Here is a 12,250-nt window from a genome sequence, read left to right on the forward strand (position 1 = left end):
TGTACACAAAGAAATAAAATACCAGCACCAGGGGGAAAAAAAAAAAGTTACATTGTGCATACAGGCTCCAAAGCTCAGGACAGATAGAAAGAATAAATAGAACTCTAAAAGAGACCTTGACAAAATTAACCATAGAAACTGGCACAGACTTGGTGCTCCTTCCCCTTGCCCTATTTGGAACTAGAAATACTCCCTCTTGATTCAGTCTTACTCTTTTTGAGATCCTTTATGGGGCCTCCATGCCCATAACTGTCTTAAATGATGTGTTTAAACCTACATGTTGTTGTAATAATAATCTGTATACTAAGTTAAAAGGCTTGCAGGTGGTGCAGAAAGAAGTCTGGCCACAACTGACTACAGCGAACGAGCCGGGTACCCCAAGGACATCTCACCAGTTCCAGCCAGAGGTCTGATCTACGTGCACCTGTGTCATGCTGAGACCCTCAAGCCTCACTAGAAGGGTCCCTGCCTAGTCCTGTTTATTATCCCTTCTTATTCTGTTTTTGTTCCCAGGTTAAAGATACAGTTTAGCATATGGTCCTCCAGCGCCAACACCAACCTAGAGTTAAGATAGAAGAAGAGTATGATTTCTATTCTCCACATAGAGATATAGACTTCTAAAATTCTAAGATTAGAATTACTTAGTAGAAGAAGAGGGAAATGAAGGAATGCAAGGACACAAGCAGGGCTATTGCCCCTTGACACCGGGTAAAGTCATACATCAACTGATTGCTTTGTGAACAAAGATAAGCCCCCAGCCCACAGGAACAAAGTCCTGATACCCTTTTGCTGACATGTAATCTTTCTGTTAATGTTTGAATGAGCCAATCCCATACCTTTGTTGAAATTCCTCCCACCCCTATCCCTTTTTCTTCCATAAAAACCCCTAACTTTTGAGCCTCAAGGCCAACATCTGTTATCTCCTGTGTGAGATGCATGTCAGTCCAGAGCTCCGTCATTAAACTACCTCGTGTATTACATCAAGGTGTTCTGTTCTGTTCGTAATTCTTGGGTGCACGCCAAATCAAGAGTTGAGTGGGGGTTTCCCCACTAGGTTCTTTCACTAGAAACCACTGAAGGTCAGAGTTCCTCAGGCTGCAAGTGGAGGTGGGAGTGCTATGATTTGAACCCACATTTTCATTAGCTGTTATCATCAATGCCGGAAATGAGGGGTTAGAATGGAGCAAGTCAAGAGTAGCAAGCCACTGGGAAAGCTCAGCCTTCACAAAAAGGCCCAGGCAGACTTCAGCCCAGAGAGTGTTGGAAGTGTTGAGCAATCCTCAAACCCAGAAAAGCCATTCCTAAGAACTGTCCTTTTCTATCAAGCGTTGATGCCATGACAGGTGGCCCTGAGATTGTCACCAGTTGTACCAATCTGGAGAAGCTGAGGTTAGTAGAATTCTAGAGACTCGTTTGTTTGCTGTTTTGTTTTGCTTTTGTTTGAGATGGGATATCATTATGTAGCCCTTGATAGCCTAGACTCTGTGTAGACCAGGTTAGTCCTGAGCTCACAGAGATCCACCTGTCTCTGCCTCCCAAGTGCTCAGATAAAGGTATGTACCACCATGCCTGGGTAGCCATTTCTGTCTCATGACCCTTCCTCAAGCTGTCCTTTGATTTTCCTCTATTAGAGTGAGAAGCCATTACCCTTGGCTGGCACAACCTCTCTCCCATGGTACAAGGTTAAGGGTCACTGGTGAATCTCAGGACAATCTATAGGGCCTCCAGGACTCCAAATGCTTCTAGCCCCTGAGCCATCTCCTCACCCCTATTGAGATTATGTATATCTACCTATATCTACCGTCAGCAGCCTCACTGTTGGTCTTCCTTTCTGTGCAGCAGCTACCTGTAACAAGTTGCTATCTATGTATTAAGTAGAAAATTCCAGAGATAAGTAATGTGTAAGTCTTTTTTTTTTTTTTTTTTTTAGTTTTTTCGAGACAGGGTTTCTCTGTATAGCCCTGGCTGTCCTGGAACTCACACTGTAGACCAGGCTGGCCTTGAACTCAGAAATCCGCCTGCCTCTGCCTCCCGAGTGCTGGGATTAAAGGCGCGCGCTACCACGCCCGGCATGTGTAAGTCTTAAATAGCTCTTACTGTAGTATGTGATTGTCACCATTCTATTTTATTATTACCACTGTAGTTGGTTGCAAAAGACTCTCCTGTAGCATGTAGTTTAAAAAAATAATCCACACTAATCCGGCTAGGCACGGCGCTCTCCCCCTCCCCCATGGTTCCTGAGGCCAGCTGCTGCCAAGCTACTCATGTCTTCCCAGGACATCCACCCCCTGTGGCTAGCCAGCAGAAAGCCAGCTACCACTAGTTCAGATTCCCCTAGGCCCATAAAATGATAACACCAGAGAGTTGTAATATACCAACCAGATTTATAAGAGTAAATCTCCAACCCCAAAATGCCCACACAAAGACACAAAAGTCAATTGATATAAATACAAAGTGCACACCTAGATCAGGCAAATGTACCTACATTACTCTATTTCCCATCTATGAAAGCCCCAGCTACTTGTGGCTTCTCCAGACCATGTGGGTCAGCTCCATCCCCTCCTTCTGGTTCCATTTTGTCTCTCTCATTCTGTCTCATCTGACCTCTTCCTCCTCTTTCCCTTCTCTAAAACTTTGAGCTCCACCCCCTCCTTCTACTGCCCAATCACAAGCTTTAGCTTTATCTGACCAATTAAGACTTCATCTGAGTACAGGCACCCCTTTTGAGGGAGCAGAAATAACAGACAGCCATGAACAACACTCTCCTAAGAGCCAAACTGCCACCATCCTCATGAGTTCAACTGTGTCCACTCACAAAAGACAGTCACAGCTGGGCTTTGTTGTCTTGACTGTTTTTCACAGGACAGTGTCCAGCCACTTCTCTCAGCCAGGTCTGTGCAGGCCTGTTCTAGTGGCACGAGGCCTCAGAGAAAGGCTAGACATATCTAGGTCGGAAAGGACTAGGGAGATGGTTTCATCTCTATAGCCATGGGGAAGCCATCACCCATGCTGGGTGCAGGTCTTCCTGTGTGTGCTTTAGGGTCATTTGTGCCCCTGTTTGCAACTCCTCAGGCATGCTCTGTAAGCCTAATGAGATCACTGGCTTCCCAGGGAGAACTTCAGTGGAAATAAACTGGTTTGTTGCTGGGGAGATGTTGCCTAGTTCCCTGCAGGGGGTTGGCTTTTAGGACATAATTATTATAGTTAAATCCCTATTCCTGTGTGTGCCAGAAGAGACACAGTACAGAGAGTCTGCTGGCAGCTGTGGTTTGAGGTGTTCTTGAAAGGAATAGCTTCTGGCAGTCAGCGATAGCACATGATCTCCCCAGCTGTGTCCAAGGGCTTCACGTGGATGGTTTCAGAGATGACAGGATGGGTGCATTTTCACCATGGAAATGAACAATAGAGTCTTCCTATCCTAAGGCAGCCAGTGGTTAAACACTGACTAGCAACATCCTGCTCTGGCTCCCCTGCTAACCCAGGAGGAAGGTAGATGGCACAACTCACCTCTCCAGATCTAGATCCTAAGGATCAGAGAAGGCAAACGACCTAGCAGAGGCCTCACAGCACAAACAGCTACAAGTAAGGCACAGACATGCTCTGTCTTCCATCCATTCCCTTGGATTTTCATTTCCTTTTAAATAGACAAACAAAACTCCATTGTGTGCCACATTTCCATTCTTCACTTGTCTGTGGGTGAGCCGGCTCCGTTTCCCAGCTATGGTGAAGAGAATGGTGAAGAAAATGGATGTGCAAGTATCTTTGCATGAGGATCAAGAATTCTCTGGGTCTAAGCCCAGGAGTGCTGTGGCTGGGCCAGATAGCCATTCTCTTTTTAATATTTTGAGGAGTCTTCATACTGACTTCCATAGTGGCTGCCCTAGTTTGCATATCACTAGCAGCTGATAAGGGTCCCTCTTTCTCCATATCTTCTCCAAAATTTCCCAATCACTTCTTACAAGGTCTAGAATCCAGTTCAGACTCCCTGCCACCGCTCTTGAGAGCCCCCATCACGTGGACAATATGGCCGGTGGTGGTTTGAATGCACTTGGCCCATAGGGTGTGGTACTGTTAGGAAGTGTGTCCTTGTTAGAGGAAGTGTGTCACTGTGGGGTGGGCTTTGGAGGTCTCCTCCTATGCTCAGACTCCACCCATTGTGGAACAGTCAGTTTTCTGGTTACCTTTGAACCAAGATGTAGAACTCTCAGCTCCTTCACCAGCACCATGTCTGCCTGCATGTTACCATGCTTCCTGCTATGATGATAATGGACTAAGCCTCTAAAACTGTAAGCCAGCCCCATTTATAAGAGTTGCATTGGTCATGGTATCTCTTCACAGCAATAAAACTCTAACTAAGGTACCAGGGACTAGGGTATTGCTGTGACAGGCCTGACCATGCTTTTGTTTGAAGGAATGTGGATTTGGAAACTTTGGATTTGGGAAGCAGTGGAATGCACTAAGAGGGGCTTCATGGATCATCCTAGTGGGAATATGAAGGGTGTTGGTGCTGAGGGAGATTCGAACCGTAGGAGCCTGACTCTAGAGGTTTCAGAGAAGAGGAATTTTAGTATGTTGCCTGGAGATCATTCTTATGATATTTTGGTGGCTGCTTTTGCCGTTGTCTGGAGAGTCTGCCTGAGGCTAAGGTGAAGAGATTCGGATGAATGGCATTGACAAAGGAAGTCTCAAAAAAGTCCAGCATAGATTTTTATCCTATGGTTTACTCTCGATAAGAGCAATTTAAACAAGTATAGCAAGCTTAGAAAGAAAAAAAAATACAAAAATGTATCATTCAAAGAGTAAAGGGGTCCCAGAAAGTGGAGTGGAGCTAAACCAAGGATATTAAATGGAAGTAGTGACCTTGGGACATGATCCCACCCAACTAAACTTACTCTTTGTGTTTACAATTAAACAAGAGATAGTTATAACATGTTAGACATTATGATTATCAGGTTATTGTTTTCATTTAGACCTTTAATCTGGAATGAACTACAATCCAGAAATGAAGGGCACACCTGTGATCCATATCTTGAGGCTGGAAGACATAGGCTTTTGATCCAGATATTTTTGTTTTTGTTTTTGTTTTGTTTTGTTTTGTTTTGTTTTTCGAGACAGGGTTTCTCTGTATAGCCCTGGCTGTCCTGGCACTCACTTTGTAGACCAGGCTGGCCTCGAACTCAGAAATCTGCCTGCCTCTGCCTCCCGAGTGCTGGGATTAAAGGTGTGCGCCACCACCGCCCAGCGATCCAGATCTTGACATGGGATGATGGAAGCTTTTGATTTGAATCTCGAGGCATAGTGGCTATGAGAAGCTTAGGTCCAGGCATGGTGGTACATGTCTTTAATCCCAGGAGACAGATACAAGCAGATCTCTGAGTTCAGGACCAGCCTGCTACAGAGAAAGTTCCAAGTAAAGAAAAGCTTACGTCCATCCAGGCACGGTGGATCAAGCCTTTAATCCCAGCACTCAGGAGATAGGCATGCAGATCTCTGAGTTTAAAGTCAGTCTACAGAGCAAGTTCCAGGATAGCCAAGCTTAGTTAGAGAATAAATTCATTGAAAACAGAAAGCTGGTAATAATGTAATAGAACAAGGAGAGCATGTTGCAGCCCAACTCCACAGCTTCAGCCACGTGGCTTTAGATTTAGAGTAAAGAATAGAAGGGGTTACTAGGACAATTGATGCTTGTTATCTGGAACTAAGAAATTAGTTGGAATGAAGAAGAGACCAGTATCACTGAGGTGAAATATTCTGGGAAGTGTTTTCTGAGAGCACAAAGAAGCTGTGTTCCAAAGATAGCCAAGGTCATACCTTATGCTGCAGCTGGACTTGATAACGTGTTAAGAGTCACCCAGGTGGTACTAGTTTTGAAGGCAAGAAAGTGTCATGGATAGTAGCTGAGGCTCGGTACCGTGAGAGGCCAGGGAAGACCATTGGTGAGGGTGCAGCCTCCTTTGAAGTTGATGGCCCAGGACTGAAGGGGTCATGCAAAGGAGCTGAGGCTTGGCATCATGAAGAGCCTATGAGAGGTCATTGGTGAAGTCTAGTCAAAGTGACTCCAGCATTTTGGAGATGCCAGTACTATGAGATGATCACCAAGAACAGCAGCAGCAGTGGAGTGGAATCAAGCAGAGCCTAGAGTGCTACAGACGACAGAGCTGGAGAAGTGACCCAAGCCCTTTGGAGGAGTTCAGATCATGTGTGGATCCCAGACACTGAAACAAGAAGCTGTGAAGTTGAAGTTGCCTTGGAGATCCTAAAATGTTAGAGATGCCAGAGCCATGGGACACCTGTCGAGAAAAGCTGCTAACAGGGAGTGGAACCAGCCCAAGAAAAAGAAGTGTATTGCAGTCATCAAAGCTGAAAGGAGTTGGACATCAGACATGGAGATGCAGAGCTTGGAGTTTGTCTAGCTGGGTTTTTATCTTGGTTTGGTCCAGTATTTCCCCACTGTGACATAATGTGTATTCTGTACCATGATATGTTGGAAGTATGTGATCTGCTTTTTTATTTTGATTTTCTAGATTAGAGTTAAGTATGTGATTACCTGAGTCTTGGAAGAGACTTTGAACTTTGGACTTTAAAACAATATTGAGACTGTGATAGACTATGGGACTAAAAATATGTTGGACTAAAAATATGTTGCATTATGCTATGGCAAGGTATGGCCCCCATAGGCTCATGTGTTTGAGCAAGTCTTTGGAGACCAGGAAGTGGAATGTGGTGGTTTGAATACACTTGGCCCATAGGGAGTGGTACTGTTAGGAGGTGTGTCCTTGTAGGAGGAAGTGTGTCACTCTGGGGATGGGCTTTGGAGGTTTCCTCCTATGCTCAGGCTCCACCCATTGTGGAACAGTCAGTCTTTTGGCTACCTTTAGATCAAGATGTAGAACTCTCAGCTCCTTCTCCAGCACTATGTCTATATGCATGCTATTATGCTTCCTGCTATGAAAATGGACTAAATTTTTGAAACTGTAAGCCAGTCTGAATGTTTGCCTTTATAAGAGTTGCCTTGGTCATGGTGTCTGTTCCAAGCGATGAAACCCTAAGGCACCACCCCACCCACAACACAAACACCTCCCACTTCTCTCCACCTAGACCTTCATTTCTGACTCCTTTTCCCCCTTTTTCTTTTCCTTGGATCTGATATTGCTCTTGAACAGGCTTGAACACACCCCTCCCTTGTTCTCCCCATAGCCCTTCTTGCAGAGCCAGGAGACCAGCCAACTTCTCCCTCAGTTTACCTGTTCCAGAGGAAGCACTGTGCTGTGATCGCAACCCTGCTTATCCCCAGGAAGAGGAAAAGAAAAGAAGATGCCATTTTTGAAAGTTTTATTAGGTTAGCACTTGGGTTGTGATTGTCCTGCCTCTCAACCAGGCCCAGAAGCTCCTGCATCAGGAACAGGCTGGCCAGAGACTCTGCCCTGAGTGTCCCAAATGCTGTACCTCTGTATCTTTCCCTAAGTCACTCAGCCACACTACCACAAAGTGACTTAGAATAGCCAGAAGACTGGCTCTCACTTGTCCCATGATCTCAGGAGTATTCCCCGCCCTCTCTGGGCCTTAGTACTCTTCTCTCCCGTGGGAGGACATAAGAGCCTTAGTACTCTTCTCTCCCATGGGAGGATATAATGGCCTTAGTACTCTTCTCTCCCATAGGAGGACATAACTCCCCATCAGCAGGGCCTGGGGCTGAGAGGTGCTTTAGTGAATAGAGCACTTGCTGCTCTTGCAGAAGAACCAGATTCAGTTCTCGGCACCCACATGGTGATTCACAACCATCCCTAACTCCAGTTCCAGAGGGGTCTAATCACCTCTTTTAACCTCTAAGGGTTCTGCACATACATACAGACATGCAAGTAAAACACTTATACATATAAAATAAATACTTTTAAAAAAAAGATTTCAAAAGACAAGCCCAGCCAGGGTTCGTTCCCACTCAGCACAACCGTGGCCACTGATGCAGACAGGATTGGGTCCCACCTCGGAACTCACTGCCACTACTCCTCAGGGCCTTCATCTCTAAGCTCCCATCAATGTGAACCCACCCAGATGGCAGTGCCATGGACCCCAAACAGCCACGTATCCACATTCTTTGATGTGAGTGGGCCGACCCCAGGCAAGGCACAGGGCAGGGTCAGGGGGTGCTGGGCTTCTCCACTGACGGGTACAGCTTGCGCAGGCTAGAGTCCAGGAGGAAGTCCACTGACCTACAGAGAGAGAAGGCCTGGTGAGCAGGTAGCCAAGGGTGAGGAGATGCAGGAGACACAAGGGCTAGGGGAAAGACTCTCGATGCATGGTACCAACAGCAACCATGTCAAGATACCTTCCATTATTCTCTTCCCTTAAGGAAGTCATGCTTACACCCCTCCCCCCAAGGATAACAGCCATCTTCCTCTTTTTTTTTTTCTACAGCTGGAGAAATTGAGGCACAGTGGGTAAAGGACTCACCGTGAGGTTCAGGGTAAGCTAGGCTCCCCTCCACCCTACCCCTGCCACCACTGAGGTTCTCTCTCTCTCTCTCTCTCTCTCTCTCTCTCTCTCTCTCTCCCTCCCTCCCTCTCTTAGATTTTTTAAAAAATAATTTCTGTAGCTGAGCAGTGGTGGCACACACCTTTAATCCCAGCACTTGGAAAGCAGAGGCAGGTGGCAGGTGGATCTCTGAGTTTGAGGCCAGCCTGGTCTACAGAGTGAGTTCTAGGACAGCAGGGCTATACAGAGAATCCTATCTCAAAAGAGCAAAACAGGGGCTGGAGAGATGGCTCAGTGGTTAAGAGCACTGACTGCTCTTCCAAAGGTCCTGAGTTCAAATCCCAGCAACCACATGGTGACTCACAACCATCTATAATGAGATCTGACGCCCTCTTCTGGGGTATCTGAAGACAGCTACAGTGTACTTACATATAATAATAAATAAATCTTTTTTAAAAAAACAAAAAAACCAAAATTCTGTATTTTTTATGTATATGCATGTTGTGCCTGCGTAAACACCTGCATGCAAGAAGAGAGCATCAGACCCCATTACAGATGGTTGTGAGCCATGGTGTCTTTTCTGAGAATTGAACTCGGGATTTCTGGAAGAGCAGACAGTGCTGTATCCACTGAGCATTCTCTCCAGTCTGGTCCTACCTCTAGTGCTAAAAGCAAGCGCAAGACACAGGGTTGGCTACTCAGAAGGACAACTGCTCAGACACGGGCCCTCATCCGAGGGAGCCAATGAGACTCTTCCATCCGAGGGAGCCAATGAGAATCTTCCTTGGCATCTTGACTCTCACTATGGAGAAGTTTTAATGGGGCGTAAGGTGTTGTGAGGGACAGGACACCATGAGTCACTGGGACATGGCAGGAGAGTGAAACCCACAAGGACGGGATGGGGAGAGATGCTGAAGGATGGATGAAGGTTGGGAAGATGAAGGATAGATAAAGGATGATGCTGTGTGGCAGTAGCACTCAGATGCCTAGATCCAGCCGTGCGGAAAACATCCCAAGACTTTTATTTTGTATTTACCTAGCAAACTGAGTTTGACTCATGCTGCTATCAGCTCCCGTCAATCCAGCACTCCTGGCTAACTCTGGCTATTTTGCAGCACTGGTCTTTATTTCTGTGAATTTACTTGACCTTTGTCCAGTACCCATAAGGCACTCTGCTTCCTTTTCTGCCGCTCTGCCGCTCTATCTGGTAAGAGCACAGATGGCCTCTCTACTTCAACCCTGCCTCTGCTGCCCCCGTTTTGTGCCCACAGTTCACAGCCTAACTCTACTTGCAAAGTGACTGGTCCCTGAGACCAGAAAGGCCCCTACCTGTCGATGGGGTGGATTATGACGGGGATGGCCAGCAGTCCAAGTGTGGTGGTGGTCCATTTGCGGACAGTCGGGGGCCAGTGGGTCATAGTACCCAAGACATAGAGAGAGGCAGCACACAGACGGTTGATGGTGAAGCCTGGGATAGCCACAGAGGCCAGAGACTGCCACACAAAGGTGTCGACCACAGCCAGGGCCATTCTGGTGTTGCGGCCTGCTTCAGGGCTTGGCACCTGAAAGGTACAAAGACATTTAGCCCAGCTGGGCAGAGGTAGGAAACCTATAGACAGAGGCATGCCGGTAGACCAAGGAGGAAGAGCAAGCCGAGGTAGTAGGGTAGAAGGCAGCTGGGAGGAGGACTGGGCTGTACTACCTTCAGGGTTGGGGGTGATTTGCCCACATCCAGGAGAGGTACCAACTGTCACCTCCTACCCAAATGGTTTGGTCGGGTGGGGATGAACATCTACAAACAAGATTAGCTTATGGACTGCACTATGAGACGCTAACGGGGATAGGGCTGTCCCCACTGCAAGACTGCATACCACCCACACTAGGATGGGTTGGAAAGGGTTAACTAACACTCACCTCTCCTGCCTTCTTGCCTTTGTCTATGGCATCGGCCAGGACATAGGAGCTGGACACTCCATAGCTCAACCACACCACAGCTGCAGGAACCAGAGAGCGGAAAGCCTCCCCCACCTCATTGGCGTAGCCTGGAGGGAAAAGGCATTTAACTCTCCGGCCCTTTCCACAAGGGGGCGCTACACAGAGAGCTGCTTCTAACCCTAACCTGCTAAACTACAGTGCGGCAGGTGACCTCAGTCAAGGAACTTTACCTGTTGGTTTCTAGGCCCGTGGACTGACACCAACAATGAAGTTCATGGCTCACTGATCAAAGTCCCCAGCCGTGGTTCTGGGGATCTGCACCAGGGAGGTGACCCGGAGGCCACCGAATCACTGAGGGTGGGCTCCGCTGACCAGTATCAATCAAGTGCCAGGCCTTACCTCAGCCCGCTCTTACAGTCAGCACCCGACAGGAGTGCCTCGCATTCAGCCCTTTTTACAGAAGAGAAAACTGAAGCTTAGGAAGAGCCTGGGAAAGGCAGACTTGCTAGGAGTCCAGATCCTATGACGCCATGGCTAGTGCACGGTCATGGCAGAGGGCAACCCACACACTCGGTTTGTGCCTCCAGAAGAGCCCCGTGGACAGATCTGAACCCACAGGGTTGTGTGACCTTGGACAAGTCCCTAGCCTTCTCCTGAGCCCTGTCTCCAGGCCAAGCCGAATAAGAACTAAGCCCCTTTTCAGACTCCAGATCGGCAACCCAGTCCACTGCTTCCCCCCTCCCCACGCCCCGGGAGTGGTGGGGTCGCTGCGTCTGTCACTCCCACGCTCACCCAGGTAGCGCACCCACGTGTCCCGGTAGAGGTCGCGCTCGGCGCCCTGCCGCTGCTGCTCCGACATGACTTCCCCGGCAAGGTTGGAGTCACTGCAGATTAGAGTCTCACCACAACTGTGTCTCCACTAGCACTTGGCTAACACCAGGCAAGAACCCGCCAGTAGTCCGAGGCTGAAGGACAGGTCCCGCTGTCGCTAACGCCACTGTAGGGAGTGTCTGAAAATTGCCTTATACAACATCCAAACCCCTCTCCTAGGCTTGGGTTTTGCAGACAGACGGTCTTGTTTTCTCTGAGCAGTTAATGCAAAACTCTCCCAGATATGACTAGTTTTTGGAGTTAAATAGGTCAGAGTTCCAATCGGAGAATGGAATCTTCTTAGGTGTGCGGCTTCTAGGAAAGGTGTATTTCTCTGAGCCGCGGTTCGTGTGTAAATGGGAGGCGTGCCAGCATTCACTGCCTTAGACGGTCGCAAGGACTAATTAATTATAACAGTCATCATGTGTTCAGTAGACTCAAGTTTGCTTCCTAGAGCTCTGGCCCTAGCGTCCGGTCCTACTTTACAGTAGGGAAATAGAGACACAAAGAGGACAGCCACTCTCCTGACTCATGCAACTGTTAAAAAGGAAAAGGGAGCTGGGGAGTTATCACAAGGGGAAAAAGCACTCTGAATCCTCTGGGATTTCAGAGGGCCAATGCTATGGCCCCTAGAGACAAATCCTACTTGGGCCGCCTAGTAGATGTAAGCCACTTCCTCCCCCGCGCACACACACACACCGCCCCTCCCCCCACCCCCATCCCCACCCCCACCCCGGTCCCAACGACCACGTCTGTAAAGCAAAATGGGTGAAAATGGAGAGATGGCTCAGTGGTTAATAGCGCTTACAGCTCTTCCAGAGGGCCCGAGTTCCAGTCCCAGCATCTACACGGGTGTCTCACAGCCATCTGTAACTCCACCTCGGGGGAATCTGACACTTCTGGCTTCCACAGGCAGCACCCACCTCCCCCAAACACACACACCTATACATTCACGCATGAGACACACAGATAA

General features: G+C 48.0%; 1 protein-coding gene across 1 annotated transcript; it reads right to left on the reverse strand.

Moving 5' to 3' along the window:
• Positions 1-7,315: 7,315 nt before the first annotated feature.
• Mtfp1 (mitochondrial fission process 1) lies at positions 7,316-11,651 on the reverse strand. Its single transcript, XM_021176968.2, has 4 exons — positions 11,200-11,651; positions 10,387-10,514; positions 9,802-10,034; positions 7,316-8,210 (listed from the first exon to the last, which is right to left on the reverse strand). The coding sequence occupies exons 1-4, from the start codon at positions 11,264-11,266 to the stop codon at positions 8,138-8,140; spliced, it is 501 nt and encodes a 166-aa protein (XP_021032627.1). The 5' UTR covers positions 11,267-11,651; the 3' UTR covers positions 7,316-8,137.
• Positions 11,652-12,250: the final 599 nt, after the last annotated feature.

The sequence above is a fragment of the Mus caroli genome, chromosome 11 (assembly GCF_900094665.2).
Source record: "Mus caroli chromosome 11, CAROLI_EIJ_v1.1, whole genome shotgun sequence".
NCBI classification, from domain to species: domain Eukaryota; kingdom Metazoa; phylum Chordata; class Mammalia; order Rodentia; family Muridae; genus Mus; species Mus caroli.